The sequence below is a fragment of the Vitis vinifera genome, chromosome 7, assembly GCF_030704535.1.
Source record: "Vitis vinifera cultivar Pinot Noir 40024 chromosome 7, ASM3070453v1".
Lineage (NCBI taxonomy): Eukaryota > Viridiplantae > Streptophyta > Magnoliopsida > Vitales > Vitaceae > Vitis > Vitis vinifera.
This window is the reverse complement of record NC_081811.1, coordinates 3093942-3110087: the sequence shown is the minus strand read 5'-3', so window position 1 is coordinate 3110087 and position 16146 is coordinate 3093942. Positions and strand designations below refer to the sequence as shown.

At 33.2% G+C, this 16146-nt stretch overlaps 2 protein-coding genes across 2 annotated transcripts; both read left to right on the top strand.

Moving 5' to 3' along the window:
* The first annotated feature begins 1821 nt into the window (after positions 1–1821).
* Positions 1822–6603, top strand: LOC100249390 (potassium transporter 5). The gene is made up of 8 exons (XM_002264701.4): positions 1822–2062; positions 2174–2402; positions 2906–3154; positions 3806–3856; positions 4567–4827; positions 4907–5074; positions 5156–5410; positions 5511–6603. Exons 1-8 carry the CDS (start codon positions 1916–1918, stop codon positions 6470–6472), a joined length of 2322 nt encoding a protein of 773 aa, XP_002264737.1. The 5' UTR covers positions 1822–1915; the 3' UTR covers positions 6473–6603.
* A 443-nt stretch (positions 6604–7046) lies between these two features.
* Positions 7047–11448, top strand: LOC100244225 (potassium transporter 5). Its single transcript, XM_019221187.2, has 8 exons — positions 7047–7222; positions 7357–7585; positions 8094–8342; positions 8818–8868; positions 9519–9779; positions 9858–10025; positions 10114–10368; positions 10472–11448. The coding sequence occupies exons 1-8, from the start codon at positions 7076–7078 to the stop codon at positions 11431–11433; spliced, it is 2322 nt and encodes a 773-aa protein (XP_019076732.1). The 5' UTR covers positions 7047–7075; the 3' UTR covers positions 11434–11448.
* The last annotated feature ends 4698 nt before the right edge of the window (positions 11449–16146 follow it).

Genomic DNA, 16146 nt, shown 5'->3' with positions numbered 1-16146 from the left:
TATCTCTATGAATGTAAAGGAGTAATAACCAATGTTCTTTTCTTTGGATGAAAGAGAGAGAGCGCCTTTTTCATTACAGAAAGGAATTAGACATTATGTTAGTTCATGAATTTGATAAGAATTTTATCTCCATAATGCAAAAGAGCAATAACTAGTTTCCTTTTCTAGTAAGGGGATGAGAAAGAGAGAAAAAGAGGCATATTTTATTTGATAGTTTTGGCATTGGTAGGGTAACGTTTCAATCCACCATTTCCATTTTGGAAAAGAATTAGACATTATATTAGTTAATGAATTCTAAAGAATTCTATCGTTATGAATGTAAAGGAGCAATAGTCAATGTTCTCTTCTTTGGATGAGAGAGAGAGCGCCTTTTCCATTATGAAAAAAAAATTAGATATTATATTTGTTCATAAATCTGACAAGAATTCTATCTTTATAATGTAAAAGAACAATAATCAATTTCCTCTTTTAGGAAGGGGAGGAGAGAGATCAATAATTTTATCTTTTTAATTATTATTTTTTATGCATCTTCTTATATGGAGAAGTTTCATTTCATGGTCCTTTTTTTTTTTATCACTTTATCTATTGTGTTCATTTAACTTTTTTTTAATCATAAAATAGATGATACTTAAAATTATAATAGATAAAACTTATCCCATTAAAAAGTAGTATCTGAATTATTAAAGATAAAGGTTGTACACCAAAGTGTATAAAATGTTAAGATCCTAATTATTTTTAAAAAGCTACTTAAATTTATATTTTTTAAACTCAGATTGCTGTGATTTTTTTGATATTATATTTTCCAAACAAGGCCCATGAATATACCCAATCCGTCTTAGGGTCAACCTGTGATAGGCTTCCTGTGATATGTGATGATGCAGAAAGAATGCGTGTAACACGTGGCTATGACCGATCTGAACGTGATGCTTTAGAATTTTCACCCCATTGGAAAGTTCTACTCGCCCCCATGCATGTGGACAATTCACTCGCGTCTTTTGTTGGACACCTCTCAACTTTCTATCACGTGAGTACATGGTCCTTTCCACAGCCAAGAGTAGGGTTGCGCTGTCGTTGTCTCTAATTTATTACCTTTTTTTAAATAATAAATTTTGGGTATCTATTAATGTGCAGTTAAATATAGCCAACTACAAAAGATTTAAAATATTTTTTAAAATCATTATTATTTTTTAATTTAATTAAATCTAATTTTATTAATTAAATGAATGTGATGATAGAAAAAAAATAATGATGAAAGAAATTATAAATGTAATATTTTTCTCAACTTAATTATTAAAAAAAGAATTATTGTAATGTTTATTTTTATTTTTAAAATGGAAAACAAAGTAAAAAAAAAAATAGAATCATAGTGATTTTAAAAAACGTTTTTTTTTAATCTTTTTAACATTTGAATTTTTTTATATTTAAATATTAAAAATATTAAAATTGTTTTTGCACTTAAAACGTAAGAATAGAAAAAGGTTTTTAAACATGAAGATATATCATTTTTATTGTAGGCATGAGGATTTAAAAAATATATATAAGTATATATATTAATTAAAAAATATTTTTAGTAATATACTAATTCAAAAAATATTTTCAAATTTGTAAAGGAATATAATAAGAAGTCGTATCTTCAAAAAGTAAATATTAATTAATATCATAAATTTAGAAAAGGCAAGAAGAGGTCTGATATCAACCATCCGACTAATATGGGGGAAGTTTATTTACTGATAACGCGTTTTCCAATAAATCTGAAAAATAAATGGTAAAAAAACACTCTCGGAATCTCGTTTACTCATTCATTATTCATAAAATCAAACCACGCGGTTTTCAGACCTTTCTGTGCCTTTAAATTGGCCTCTGCACCTTCTGCAAACGCTCCGGTCTAATCAAAGCCCTTTTCAGATCATAGAAAATGTCTTCTGATGTGGTAAACAGCCCGGACGACACCCATGATCAAGGCCTCAAATCAAAGAAACTCTCATGGGGAAAACTGCGTCGTATGGACTCCCTAGACATGGAGTCCGGGACTGTACATGGTCGCAGCCACCATGGCTCCAAGGTCTGTACCCCCCACCCTTTCCTGATATCATTTTCTCGTTATTATGCATGGCAACTGGGAGAAAGAAGATTTGATTTTTTTTTTTTTTTTTTTTGAATTTCTGTTTTGAAGGATACGAAGGACTGGTCTGTGATACTGCACCTGGCGTTTCAGAGCCTTGGAATAGTGTATGGGGACATTGGAACTTCGCCGTTGTACGTGTATGCAAGCACTTTCACTGATGGTGTCAAACATAATGATGACATTCTGGGGGTTCTTTCTATCATCTTCTACACCCTCACCCTCATCCCTCTCTTCAAGTACGTCTTGACTGTGTTGAAGGCCACTGATAATGGCGATGGTGAGAGCTCATGATCATTAACGACCTTTGATTTTAATTTATATGTATCGTACTGTGATCTTCTTTTTCTATCTTTTCTTTTATGGCATGAACCCATCATCTTTTCTTTTTAGAAATATGCCACATATTAAGACTTTTCCATACCAACAAGGCAAAATGGTTTATTAATTTCTTGATTTTTATTTTTATTTTTGCCATTTTTTTCTAGTCTTGATCATAGATGAGATGAGTGAAAAACACCATTGAAGGCCAACTTTGATGTATCAAACTGTGATACTTGCCCTTGAAAATAACCATGCAGGCTCCTACTGGGGTCCCTCGTATCTGGTTGATCAATTAATGATCAACAATTGTGCACTCAATCCAATGAATCTTTTTTTTTTTTAAATCCTTGCCGCCTTTTCAACTCTAAATATGTGGTTCACATTATAACTCAAAAAAAGAGGAAAATAGCTCATTAAGCCTAGAATACACTTCTTTTAAACACCATGGATAATTTTCAGGAGGGACATTTGCTTTGTATTCTCTTATATGCCGATATGCCAAGGTGGGGTTGATCCCTAGTCAACAAGCTGAGGACAGAGAAGTCTCCAATTTCCGGTTGGAGCTGCCTAGTAAAAGACTGCAGATGGCATCAAAGCTTAAGTCCAAGCTAGAGAAGAGCAACTCTGCAAAGTTCTTTCTATTGTTTGCCACAATGCTTGGCACTTCCATGGTGATTGGTGATGGTGTCCTCACTCCTTGCATCTCAGGTTAGCTTAGTTTTTATCCTTCTTTCCATTTACATACAAATTTAATGACATAATGTCATACACCTTTATTTTTCCTTATGCATTTATTAAAAGGGATTTTTTTTTTCCCTTTCATCTTTGTTTTCACATATATTTTTTGAAAATACTTTTCTTACTTTAGAAAGTAAAAACCATATCACACTACCATTTTTTGGAAATACTTTTCTTACTTTGGAAAGTAAAAATCATATAAAAACCATGTCACAATATCATTTTTTTTGGAAATACTTTTCTTACTTTGGAAAATAAAAACCACATCACACTACCATTTTTTGGAAATGCTTTTCTTACTCTGAAAATAAAAAACAAACATAATTTACATCATCCTTTTTTAGTTAATTTGAGATTAAAAGGTTTTTTTCTTCCATAATAAATGTCTTTTCCTTTTACAAATTTTTGTTGCCAAAAAACATCTTGTGCTTAGCTTTTTCTAAAGTTATCTTTTATTATCATTGAAAATTACTTATGACTAATTTAAGTAGATATACGTATATGGTTGAATATGCATTCAACTTTCTTCTTTATTATTAATTTTTGTTGACAAAGAAAATGAGTTTTGTCCTTCAGTCTTTTATTGTATATATATTTGACATTTGACTTTGCATGTTATAGTTTTATCTGCTGTGGGTGGTATCAAGGAAGTCACAGATTCAATGACACAAGGTAATCTTTCTCAACTTTTAAAATCAACTACTAAAATAATTTTTTTATTTAACATTTGGATAATTTTTATATAATTTTTTTTAAAAAAAATTATTTTTTCAAAAAAAAATGGAATGGTATTTTTGTAGGTCATTTTTTTTTTTTTAAAGATTTGTAAATCTATAATTATTTTATTCCTTTTAATTACAAAAAAATTGAATTGAACCAAATTAATTGATAAAAAAATCAGATTGTCCAATTTTGACTAGTAAAGTGTAGAAAAAAGTGTTGAATCCAATGGCTTATTAACTTGGAATATTTACCCTCTTTAAGGAAAAAGAAAATAAATAAAATAATGGGTTTGCACTGTTGACAAATTTAAAATAATCCTTTCAACTTACAATAACATCCTCGTATAATTATTCTTAATAATATTTTGATTTGTCCTCTTAATCATGACTGATGAAAAGGTAAAAGTTTAAATTATTAAATACAATAAAAATTTCCCATCATCATAATTTTTTTTAAAAAAAATGGTTATATGTAATCATATTATTATTATTATTATTATTATTATATACAATAAATTATTAACCATTCTTTCTTTATTATTATTTTATTTTTTATTTTTTTCCTCAGTTGAAAAAAGTAAATAAATTTTATTTCTTACATTTCTTATAATTTTATTTAAATAATGATTCTAACTCAAATAAATTTTTTCTTGGACACAGATAGGATTGTTTGGATGTCAGTAGGCATCTTGGTATGTCTTTTCATGGTTCAAAGATTTGGAACTGACAAAGTTGGATACAGTTTTGCTCCAATAATCTGTGTTTGGTTCGCGTTAATTAGCGGCATTGGGGTCTACAACTTCATCAAGTTTGATCCAACAGTTGTTAAAGCCATTAATCCCAAGTACATCATCGATTACTTCAGAAGGAACAAGAAACAAGCCTGGATTTCCCTTGGTGGGGCCGTCCTCTCCATAACAGGTTTGGATGTGGATCATTAATCAATTCTCCTCCATCATTAACTTGAGAAATTTCTCAGATTGTTTTCGGGAAAATGCAGGGACGGAGGCGCTGTTTGCTGATGTTGGCCACTTCACAGTTCGATCAATTCAAATAAGTATGTGCGCTGTCACATACCCAGCTCTTGTATTGGCATATACTGGACAAGCCTCTTTTCTCCGGAAACACCATCAGGATGTTGCTGACCTTTTCTTCAAGTCCATACCACGTAAGCATTCTGGCTTTAGAGTTTGTTTTCTGTCTTCTTGTTAGTTTTTTTATTGGTTAAGGTGGGGTTTCTCTGGTGCAGATGGTCTGTACTGGCCGATGTTTGTTGTGGCTGTGTCAGCGGCGATCATTGCCAGTCAAGCTATGATATCTGGGACTTTCTCCATTATCCAGCAGTCTCTCTCACTAGGGTGCTTTCCTCGAGTGAAGATTATGCATACATCGACTAAGTATGAAGGGCAAGTGTACATTCCTGAGGTCAATTACCTTCTCATGCTGGCTTGTGTAGGGGTCACTGCAGGGTTTAAGACTACCACAAAGATTGGAAATGCATATGGTAATCTACCCACATCTTCTTTCATATTTTCATTTTTCAGCTTTTCTCGAGCTTAGTGATGTTTCAAAATGATCATGATTGCAAGTCTTTGTTGGTGTAGGGATTGCAGTGGTGTTCGTGATGACCCTCACCTCATTATTTCTGGTTCTTGTGATGATCATGATATGGAAAACCCATATCCTACTTGTGATCTCATATGTTGTGGTCATTGGTAGCATTGAGCTTCTGTATCTAAGTTCAGTCCTCTACAAGTTTGATCAAGGAGGGTATCTACCCTTGGCCTTTGCCTTAGTTCTGATGACCATAATGTACATTTGGAATGATGTGTACCGGAGGAAATACTATTATGATCTGGATCACAAGATTTCTCCTGAGGTGGTGAAGGAATTAGTAGTGAGCACAAACTTTAGTAGAATACCAGGATTGGCCATCTTCTACTCTGAGCTTGTTCATGGCATCCCGCCCATCTTCAAGCATTACATGGAAAATGTGCCTGCATTGCATTCAGTTCTTGTTTTCGTCTCAATCAAGTCTCTCCCCATAAGCAAGGTTCCAGTGGAGGAACGATTCCTCTTCCGCAGGGTAGAACCAAATGATATTTATGTGTTCCGATGTGTGGTGAGGTATGGGTACACCGATGTGCGTTTTGAGGAAGAGCCTTTTGAGAGATTGCTGGTTGAAAGATTGAAGGAGTTCATAAGAGGAGAGATAATGATGACCGTGACATTAACACACAATAGTGGAGACATAGTTTCTGGAGAGCTGCAAGATGGGTTGATTAATGGTGAGAACGAGAGAGAAGAATCAAAGCAAATAGATGAAAAAAGACATCAACAGGATGTTAAGAAGGATATTGAAGTAATTGATAGCGCGGCACAAGTGGGTGTAGTGCACTTGATCGGTGAGACTGAGGTGATGGCAGATAAGGGCTCCAGATTTGGAAAGAGGGTTTTGATAAATGTTGGCTACAATATCTTGAAGAAAAATTTGAGACAGACAGAGAAGGTGTTTGACATTCCACACAAACGTATATTGAAAGTGGGAATGATTTATGAGCTTTGAAACATGGGAAGGCATCAAAAGATTGTCCCATTAGTATCAATTGTAGCTAGATAGAATAGCCAAAAAAATTGTAGCAACATGGCTTCTTTGATGGGAATTTAATAAATATAGTAATATATTAATTCAAAAAATATTTTCAAATTTGTAAAGGAATATAATTGGAAGTCATCTTTCCAAAAATATCTTTTAATTATCACCATGAAAAATATCTTTTAATTAATACCATAAAAAATATCATAAATTTAGAAAATGCCAAACTTGAAGAACAAATTATTGGCTTCTGATATCAACCATTCAACCATTCACTGATGACGCGTTTTCTACTAAATTTGGAAAATAAATGGGGAAGAAGGACACTCATAATTTCATTTACTAATTCATAAAATCAACCATGCGGTTGTCAACCAAAAGTCAGGGCAGGGCAAGGAAGGTAAGAAGCGTAAAACCAAGAAGCAAACATTTGGGGGATGTCCATCGACATCTCCCACCTTGAACTTCATGTTTCTTCTTCACTTCTTTCAGACCTTTCTGTGCCTTTAAATTGGCCTCTCCTCCTTCTGCTAAACCTCCAGGCTAATCAAAGCCCTTTTCGGATCATAGAAAATGTCTTCTGATGTGGTAAACAGCCCTGACGAGACCCATGATCAAGGCCTCAAATCAAAGAAACTCTCATGCGGAGAACTACGTCGTATGGACTCCTTAGACATGGAGACCGGGACTGTCCATGGCCAAAGCCACCATAGCTCCAGGGTCTGCACCCCCACTTCCTGATATCATTTTCTTGTTATTCTGTATCTGCATGCATGGTAACTGGGAAAAAGAAGATTTGATTTTTTATTTTATTTTATTTATTTATTTTTATCTTTTTATTTTCTGTTTTGAAGGGCTCCAAGAACTGGTCTGTGATACTGCACCTGGCGTTTCAGAGCATTGGAATAGTGTATGGGGACATTGGAACTTCGCCTTTGTACGTGTATGCAAGCACTTTCACTGATGGTGTCAAACATAATGATGATATTCTGGGGGTTCTTTCTCTCATCTTCTACACCCTCACCCTCATCCCTCTCTTCAAGTATGTCTTGATTGTTTTGAAGGCCAATGATAATGGCGGTGGTGAGAGCTCATCATCATGAATGACCTTTGATTTTAATTCAAATGAATCCTACTTTGATCTTCTTTTTCTATCTTTCCTTTTCCTTTTTTTGTTTTCTTTTATGGCTTGAACCCATCATCTTTTCTTATTAGAAAGATGCTACTTTGATCTTAAAACTTTTCCAAACCAACTGTGATTCTTTTTTCCCTTTTCTTTTCTTGCCATTTTTGCTAGTCTTGATCATTGATGGGATGAGTGGAAAACACCTTTGAAGGCCAACTGTGATGGAACAAATTGTGTGACTTAGCCGTTAAAATAACCTTGCAGGCTCCAAATGGGGAAGGGAAACTTCCCTCTTATGTGCTTAATCAATGATCAACAGTTGTGCTCTCAATCCAATGAATCTTTTTTATAATCTTTTCTTCCCTTTCAACTCTAAATATACGGTCACATTATAACTCCGAAAAAGGAAAATAACCCATTAAGCTTAGGTGATGAATATCACATTTGTGTTATTATTATTTTCAGGAGGGACATTTGCTTTGTATTCTCTTATATGCCGATATGCCAAGGTGGGGCTGATCCCTAGTCAACAGGCTGAGGACAGAGAAGTCTCCAATTTCCGGTTGGAGCTGCCTAGTAAAAGACTGCAGATGGCATCAAAGCTCAAGTCCAAGCTAGAGAAGAGCAACTTTGCTAAGCTCTTTCTGTTGTTTGCCACAATGCTTGGCACTTCCATGGTGATTGGTGATGGTGTCCTCACTCCTTGCATCTCAGGTTAGCTTAGTTTTTATCCTTCTTCTTTACATTTACATACAAATTTAATGAAATACTTCTGCTTTATTCCCCCTTATTAACGTATTTTTTAAAAGAGCTCTTTTTTTCATCTTTGTTTTCACATCACAATTTTTAATTTGAAAATACTTTTCTTACTTTTGGAAAGTAAAAAGCCACCATAATTTACATCATCCTTTTTAGTTTGAGATTAAAAGGTTTCCTTCTTTCATAATAAATGGCTTTTCCTTTCACAAATTTTTGTTACCAAAAAACATATATATGGGGGAATATGCATTCAACTTTCTTCTTTATTATTAAGTTTTCTTATTGGGTAGGAATATTTAGGATTGGCGTCTTTCACAAAAACCAAAATTGTGATGCAAATTAATTTAGTTGGATTTTAGCTGACAAGGAAAATGGGTTTCCTCCTTCACTTTCATGTTGTGTATTTGACATTTGACTTTGCATGTCACAGTTTTATCAGCTGTGGGTGGCATCAAGGTAGCATTGGATTCAATGACACAAGGTAATCTTTCTCAACTTTTAAAATCAACTACTAAAATAAATTTTTATTTAATATTTGGATAATTTTTTATAAATTTTTTTAAAAAAATATTTTTACAAAAAATAAAATAAAAATGAATGGTATTTTTGTAATTATTTTATTTCTTTTAATTAAATAACCCTAAAAAAAGAAATTGAATTGGACCAAATTAATTGATAATAAATGAGATCGTACAATTTTGACTACTAAAGTGTGGACAAAAGTGTTGAATCCAATGGCTTATATAAATAACTTTAGGAAATCTCAACTGGCCACATTAACTTGGAATCTTTCCCCTTTTTTTAAGTAAACAAAAAGGAAAAAAAAAAAAAAAAAACCAATTGGTTTGCAACTTTGCATTGTTGACAAATTTAAAATAATCCTTTCAAATTACAATAACATCCTCATATAATTATTTTTAATAACATTTTGACTTGTCCACTTCCTTAGTCATGGCAGATATACAAAGGTAATAGTCTAACTTATTAAATACAATAAAAGTGTCTTATCATCTTAAAATAATTTAAAAAAAATGGTTACATAAGCATGTTATTGATCATTTTTGTTCCTCAATTTGAAAAAATAAATAAATTTTATTTTAATTTCAATACCATTTTCCTTTGTGCAAACAGATATGATTGTTTGGATATCAGTAGTCATTTTGGTATGCCTCTTCATGGTTCAAAGATTTGGAACTGACAAAGTTGGATACAGTTTTGCTCCAATAATCTGTGTTTGGTTCGCGTTAATTAGCGGCATTGGGGTCTACAACTTCATCAAGTTTGATCCAACAGTTGTTAAAGCCATTAATCCCAAGTACATCATCGATTACTTCAGAAGGAACAAGAAACAAGCCTGGATTTCCCTTGGTGGGGTCGTCCTCTCCATAACAGGTTTGGATGTGGATCATTAATCAATTCTCCTCCATCATTAACTTGAGAAATTTCTCAGATTGTTTTCGGGAAATGCAGGGACGGAGGCGCTGTTTGCTGATGTTGGCCACTTCACAGTTCAATCGATACAGATAAGTATGTGCACTATCACATACCCTGCTCTTGTATTGGCATATACTGGTCAAGCCTCTTTTCTTCGGAAACACCATGAGGATGTTGGTGACATTTTCTTTAAGTCCATACCACGTAAGCATTCTTGCATTAGAGTATGTTTTCTGTCTTCTTGTTGGTTCTTTTATTGGTTTATTTAGGTGGGTTAATTTCTTTGGTGTAGATGGTCTGTACTGGCCGATGTTTGTTGTGGCTGTGTCCGCATCAATCATTGCCAGTCAAGCAATGATTTCCGGGACTTTCTCCATTATCCAGCAGTCGCTCTCGCTGGGGTGCTTTCCTCGGGTGAAGATTGTGCATACATCGACTAAGTATGAAGGGCAAGTATACATTCCTGAGGTCAATTACCTTCTCATGCTGGCTTGTGTAGGGGTCACTGTTGGGTTCAAGACTACCACAAAGATTGGAAATGCATATGGTAATCCACCCATCCTTCTTTCAGATCTTCATTTTTCAACTTTTTTCGAGCTTGGTGCATGATATTTCGAAATGATCATGATTGTGAGTCTTTGTTGGTGTAGGGATTGCGGTGGTGTTCGTGATGACCCTCACCTCATCATTTCTGGTTCTTGTGATGATCATGATATGGAAAACCCATATCCTACTTGTGATCTCATATGTTGTGGTCATTGGTAGCATTGAGCTTCTGTATCTAAGTTCAGTCCTTTACAAGTTTGATCAAGGCGGGTATCTACCCTTGGCCTTTGCCTTAGTTCTGATGACCATAATGTACATTTGGAATGATGTGTACCGGAGGAAATACTATTATGATCTGGATCACAAGATTTCTCCTGAGATGGTGAAGGAATTAGTAGCGAGCACAAACTTTAGTAGAATACCAGGACTAGCCATCTTCTACTCTGAGCTTGTTCATGGCATCCCGCCCATCTTCAAGCATTACATGGAAAATGTGTCTGCATTGCATTCAGTTCTTGTTTTCGTCTCAATCAAGTCTCTCCCCATAAGCAAGGTTCCAATGGAGGAACGGTTCCTCTTCCGCAGGGTAAACCCAGACAATCTTTATGTGTTCCGGTGTGTGGTGAGGTATGGGTACACTGATGTGCGATCCGAGGAAGAGCCTTTTGAGAGATTGCTAGTTGAAAGATTGAAGGAGTTCATAAGAGAAGATATGATGATGACCCCGACATTAACACACAGTAATGAAGACATGGTTTCTGGAGAGTTGCAAAATGAGTTGATTAATGGCGAGAATGAGAATGAAGAATCAAAACGAATTGATGAAGAAAGACGCCAAGAAGATGTTGATAAAGATATTGAAGCAATTGACAGAGCAACGCAAGCAGGTGTGGTACACTTGATCGGTGAGATTGAGGTGATGGCAAAGAAAGGCTCCAAATTAGGAAAGAAGGTTTTGATAAATGTTGGCTATAATATCTTGAAGAAGAATTTGAGACAGAAGGAGAAGACATTCGACATTCCACACAAACGTATGCTGAAAGTAGGAATGATTTATGAGCTTTGAATCATGAAGAAAGAGATGATCACAAAATGTCTTATCAGCATCAAGCGAAACAAAAAAAAAAAAAAAAAAAAAACAGTTGTGCCTAGCGAGAATAGCTAAATAATTGTAGCAACAATACTTCTCTTCACAAGCATGTATAGCCAAAATTCAACACATAAATTATTATTGAAAACAAAATTTCAAGGAGGCTTAGTTAAAATGCAACTACAGAAAGAGGTCTTTAGTGAAGGACTAGATGCGGAATATATATATATATATATTCATAAAAACAATTATCAAGTCGAAAATAAATCAATAATAAAGATAAGACCTTAAAAATGGTATTTAAAGTTAATTTTTATAAGATCTGTTTGTAAAGTTATTGGTTCATTAATTCATATTACATTTCATTTTTACTTAAGCACCTAAAGTCATTAAAGTGCTAAATTGTTTTGCACTCTTTTATAAATTAGATGAAAACAATTGATGTAAGGAAAAAATCTAAGTTTTAATGTGAGTAAAATATTTTGAAAGGTTTTTGAAAGATTGAGGAGCTATTAATCGAGGTTTACCAACCTTAATTCGGTCTTAAAAATGTGCAATCCATTGAGGTACAAGAGAACTAGTTAATTTGGTTAGACTCAGCTAATTAAGGAGATAAAAAATGCTCAATTTTATTGTAAGATAACTCTAGCTAAGAAAAAACAGAGATAGAATTACCATGACTTAGTAATATTTTGGGGTGTGGTCCTTTGGAATTAGCTATAATGTGTTTATTTGTTTTTAGATTAAAATGATTAATTATTTGTTTAAGATAATAAAATCCTAATTTAAATAAATAAGAATAAAGATTGCTTGAATATTAAATGAAATAAATCAAATTAAAAAAAGAATGTTCTAGAGAGTTTCATAATCTAGTGTCAAATTCTTAGAAGGATAGCATTATAAAATCTAGGGTTTAGGATGAAAGTCAATCCACAACCAAATTGAATCCTAAGATTAATGTTACATCCAAAACTTTTTTTTTTCTTTTTAAAACATATTTCTAAAACCATCAAGTGAATGAGATTAAAAGTTAATTATTGGTTCAAAGTTTGACTTTTTAACATTTCCTACTCCTTGTAGCTTTATTTTAGGAAAAAATAACGATAAAGAAGATTAAGATAACTAATGATCAAAAGTTACCAAAAATCACTAGTATTAGGTAATAATCTACTATATCATTCCCCAACACAAACTCACAATGATAGGTGATGGTCAATTTTGATTTTCAATTTTATTCAATCAAAGCCTATATCCATTTTTGTAGATTTGACCCTTAAATTCGTTAATAGTAAGACCAAATTATAGTAATTAGTGATCAATGTCTTCTCAAGAATGACTACTATCTTGATAAGAATCATTTGTAATTTATCTATAGTGATCTCATGTAAAAGATTTATTCTTATCAATTAAATCTTGAAAACATAAAGAAAACCATATTTTGTCATGTTCTTGCTACTTTTCTTTGGATTCTTCACCTTCATCATGTTATCAGATTTGGATCAATCAAGTTAGCCAAACATGATAGAGGGTTTCTTTTTACAACCCATGTTTGGTTGCCAAGAAAATAAAATAGAAAGATTGAAAAAGAAAAGAAAACCTAAAACTCTATTAAAGACTTTTAAGAGGAGATTTCACTCCCTACATTCTATCTTCCTCTTTTCCTCCTTCAAAACCTAGAAATAAAAGAGTTTAATAAATTCAATATCCTAACATGTGATACACTTCCATTGTCCACTTATTATGGAGAAAAATTATAAAAAAAAAACCTAAAAAAAACTCTAAATATTATGAGTTCCAAATGAGTAAAATGCATTTTGAATTAGATTGAGGCATTTGGAACTCATTTTTGGTATGTTTTAGAGCTCAAAACTTGATCACCAATGGTTGAATTCGAAATTGAGGTGAGTTCCAAATTGTTAGAAAAATTAGGCAAATCCAACCTATGGTAATCACCCTAGAGGGGGGTGAATAGGGTGATAGTCTCTTTTTGCAAATTTAAATTATGTGAATGCAAGAGATAATTATATGCAAATACATAATAAAATAATATAAAAATAATTGCATATAAGGTAAGAGAGTAAGGAAAAAGAGAATGCAAACACAAGATTTTATAGTGGTTCGGCGCAACCCGACCTACGTCCACTCTCCTCTAGCTTCAATCCTAAGCTTGAGGTTCCACTAATTCAAGGCTTCCAAAACAAACCTTCAAACAATACAATTGAATTATGGGTCCAATCAACCCTCTTGGACTTTTGGCTCTAAGTATCCTTTACACTTCTCAAGAGATACCCCACTCTTGAACAACCCCTCAAGTGATACCCCACACTTGAGAATCCCAAAGTGATACTTTACACTTAGACTTTTCTTCTCATAGATTTACAAATGAAGATAATAAATGATCTCACAAAATCCTAGTACAAAACTTTAAGGCTCAAATGATACAAGAAAAATAGGATTGAATGATGCACTAATGATATGCAAGTTTTAAAATAATAGTGTACTAAAAAACACTTGCCCAAGACTCAAATATATTCAAGAAATGTTTAGGAAGGTTAAGCTCATGAAATAATAAAGATTGAAGCCTTTTTATAGAAGAAAACGACCAAACTAGCCATTGGGGGTTCGACTGGTTGAGTAGGGGGTCAATCGATTGACTAGCCTTTAATATTTAATACTTGGCAAGTGACTGTTGGACCTTGACCGCCCTTTGACCAAACTTCAACCGGTTGAGGTTCAACCTTAACTAGTTAAACAACCGTATAGAAGAAAGAGAAAGTTTTTGTATCATTTGACCAGTTGAGCTAAATAGGTCGACCGATTCCTCATTTGGTTCAACCGATTGAGTTGTTTTTGGCTCAACAACTATCATTTTCAACTTAAAACCTTTTAAACAAGTTTGAAAAATATTTAATACAATGTTTTAGTTGAAAACATGAAATCATCAGATTTTAAAGGATTTAAAACAAAATTACTTCTGGATGATTTTGGTGCATAAATTAATAATGTAATGCATGAAAGACCTAGTGCACCAACAACTTTATAAAGAGATCCTATGAAACTTAAGTCTTGAAAAACACTTATCTTTGAGGTCTTCTTTTTCTAATTGATTTCTCTTTGACTTGATTTTATTTTTGTAATTGCCACTTTGGAAATCGTCTTTCCTAATCATACTTGAAATATAATCATTAGTTTCAAACCTTATTTTGTTATCATCAAAATCGAGATTAACCAAACCTTAGTTTAACACAAATCAATTTTGAACTCATAAGTGGAAAAAAAGTGCCAAATTTGAAATCACCATGGTGAGTTCATAATTCATTTTGAATTTTGAACTTACCTACTACTACTTTGCTTCTAACACACATAACTTTTTCATTTCAGCTTTGATTTGCACATAATATGAAGTGTTGGACTCTTGACTTCCCAAACTTTGAAATGAAATATAACATGCTCAAAAATGACTTTGGAAAGTACTCTAAATTTCACCTCAAATTTAGAGTGCTTGTTGTGGCCAATTTTTGAGTTCCAAATTTCCATGTGAATTTGATTGTATTTGCTTCAAACTTCTTTCATTATGATTGCTTGCCTTTTATCTCATTTCATAATATTCGTTGCTAGTATCTCATGCCTATGGTTTTCTCATTATGCTTTTATTTGGACTTTTTATGGTTCACAAGAGCAAAGTCTCTCATTTATGTATATTTAACATTTTCTACTCCCTTGGTTGAGAATGAAATTTGTACTAAGCATTCTTTTTACCCCTTAAATCTAGAATTAGGTTCAAAAATGGAAGTTAGATCCATAGTTAGGATCTTAGCATCAATTTAAGTTAAGTTTGATGATTTGAACTTTTTATATTGTATAAATTATATTATATTGGAGCACATATTTAGCTCCAATCACTGGCATAACCTTGGTTCAACAAGGTTAGGCTAAGTCTCAATCGGTTGAGTTAGTTGGGAAATGGTAACCTTGATGATTAGTAGTTGATCAATTGGTTGGTTAATCAATACTCAAATTATATCTAGTGGCTTTCAACTCTTATATTGAACAAGAAAGAGTTATGAGAAAATAAAGGATATGCTTAATTAAGAAAAACACCCAAAAAGGGATGGGGGAGGTGAATTAGGTTTTTTAATATCTTTTCAAACACAACAAGTTCTAGCACAATATAAACAAAAATAAAGAGATAGAGTTAGAGAATTCAAACTCGTGTTTTATAGTGGTTCAGAACTTCCTTGCCTACGTCCACTCTCCTCAATCTCCTAAATGAGTAAGGGTTCCACTAACTTGAAGCTTCAACCAAGCTTCCAATCTTCTTACACTTGGATTTCGGCTCTAATGGGCTCTTACATAATCTCTTCAAGATTCAAACCTCTTGAAGGCTTTAACACTCAGTTTTTACAAGAATGAATCCCTCAACCTAGCTTAAAGATAACTCAAATACAAGACAAAGCTAGGATGACACACAAGAGTGCATTAAAGGATATGCAAGTGATGATTTAATGCACTAAGAAAGAAATGAAAGCTTTTTGGTTAAGAACAGGTAGGTAGACAATTGATTGCAAGTGTTCTCTTATTCATAAATGAAGTGGAGCTCTCAATTTATAGGTTTCTAAGCTCGGGAGCCAAAAACAGCAAAAAAGAGCCTCGACCGGTCGAGCTAGGGTTCAACTGGTTCACTAGTCG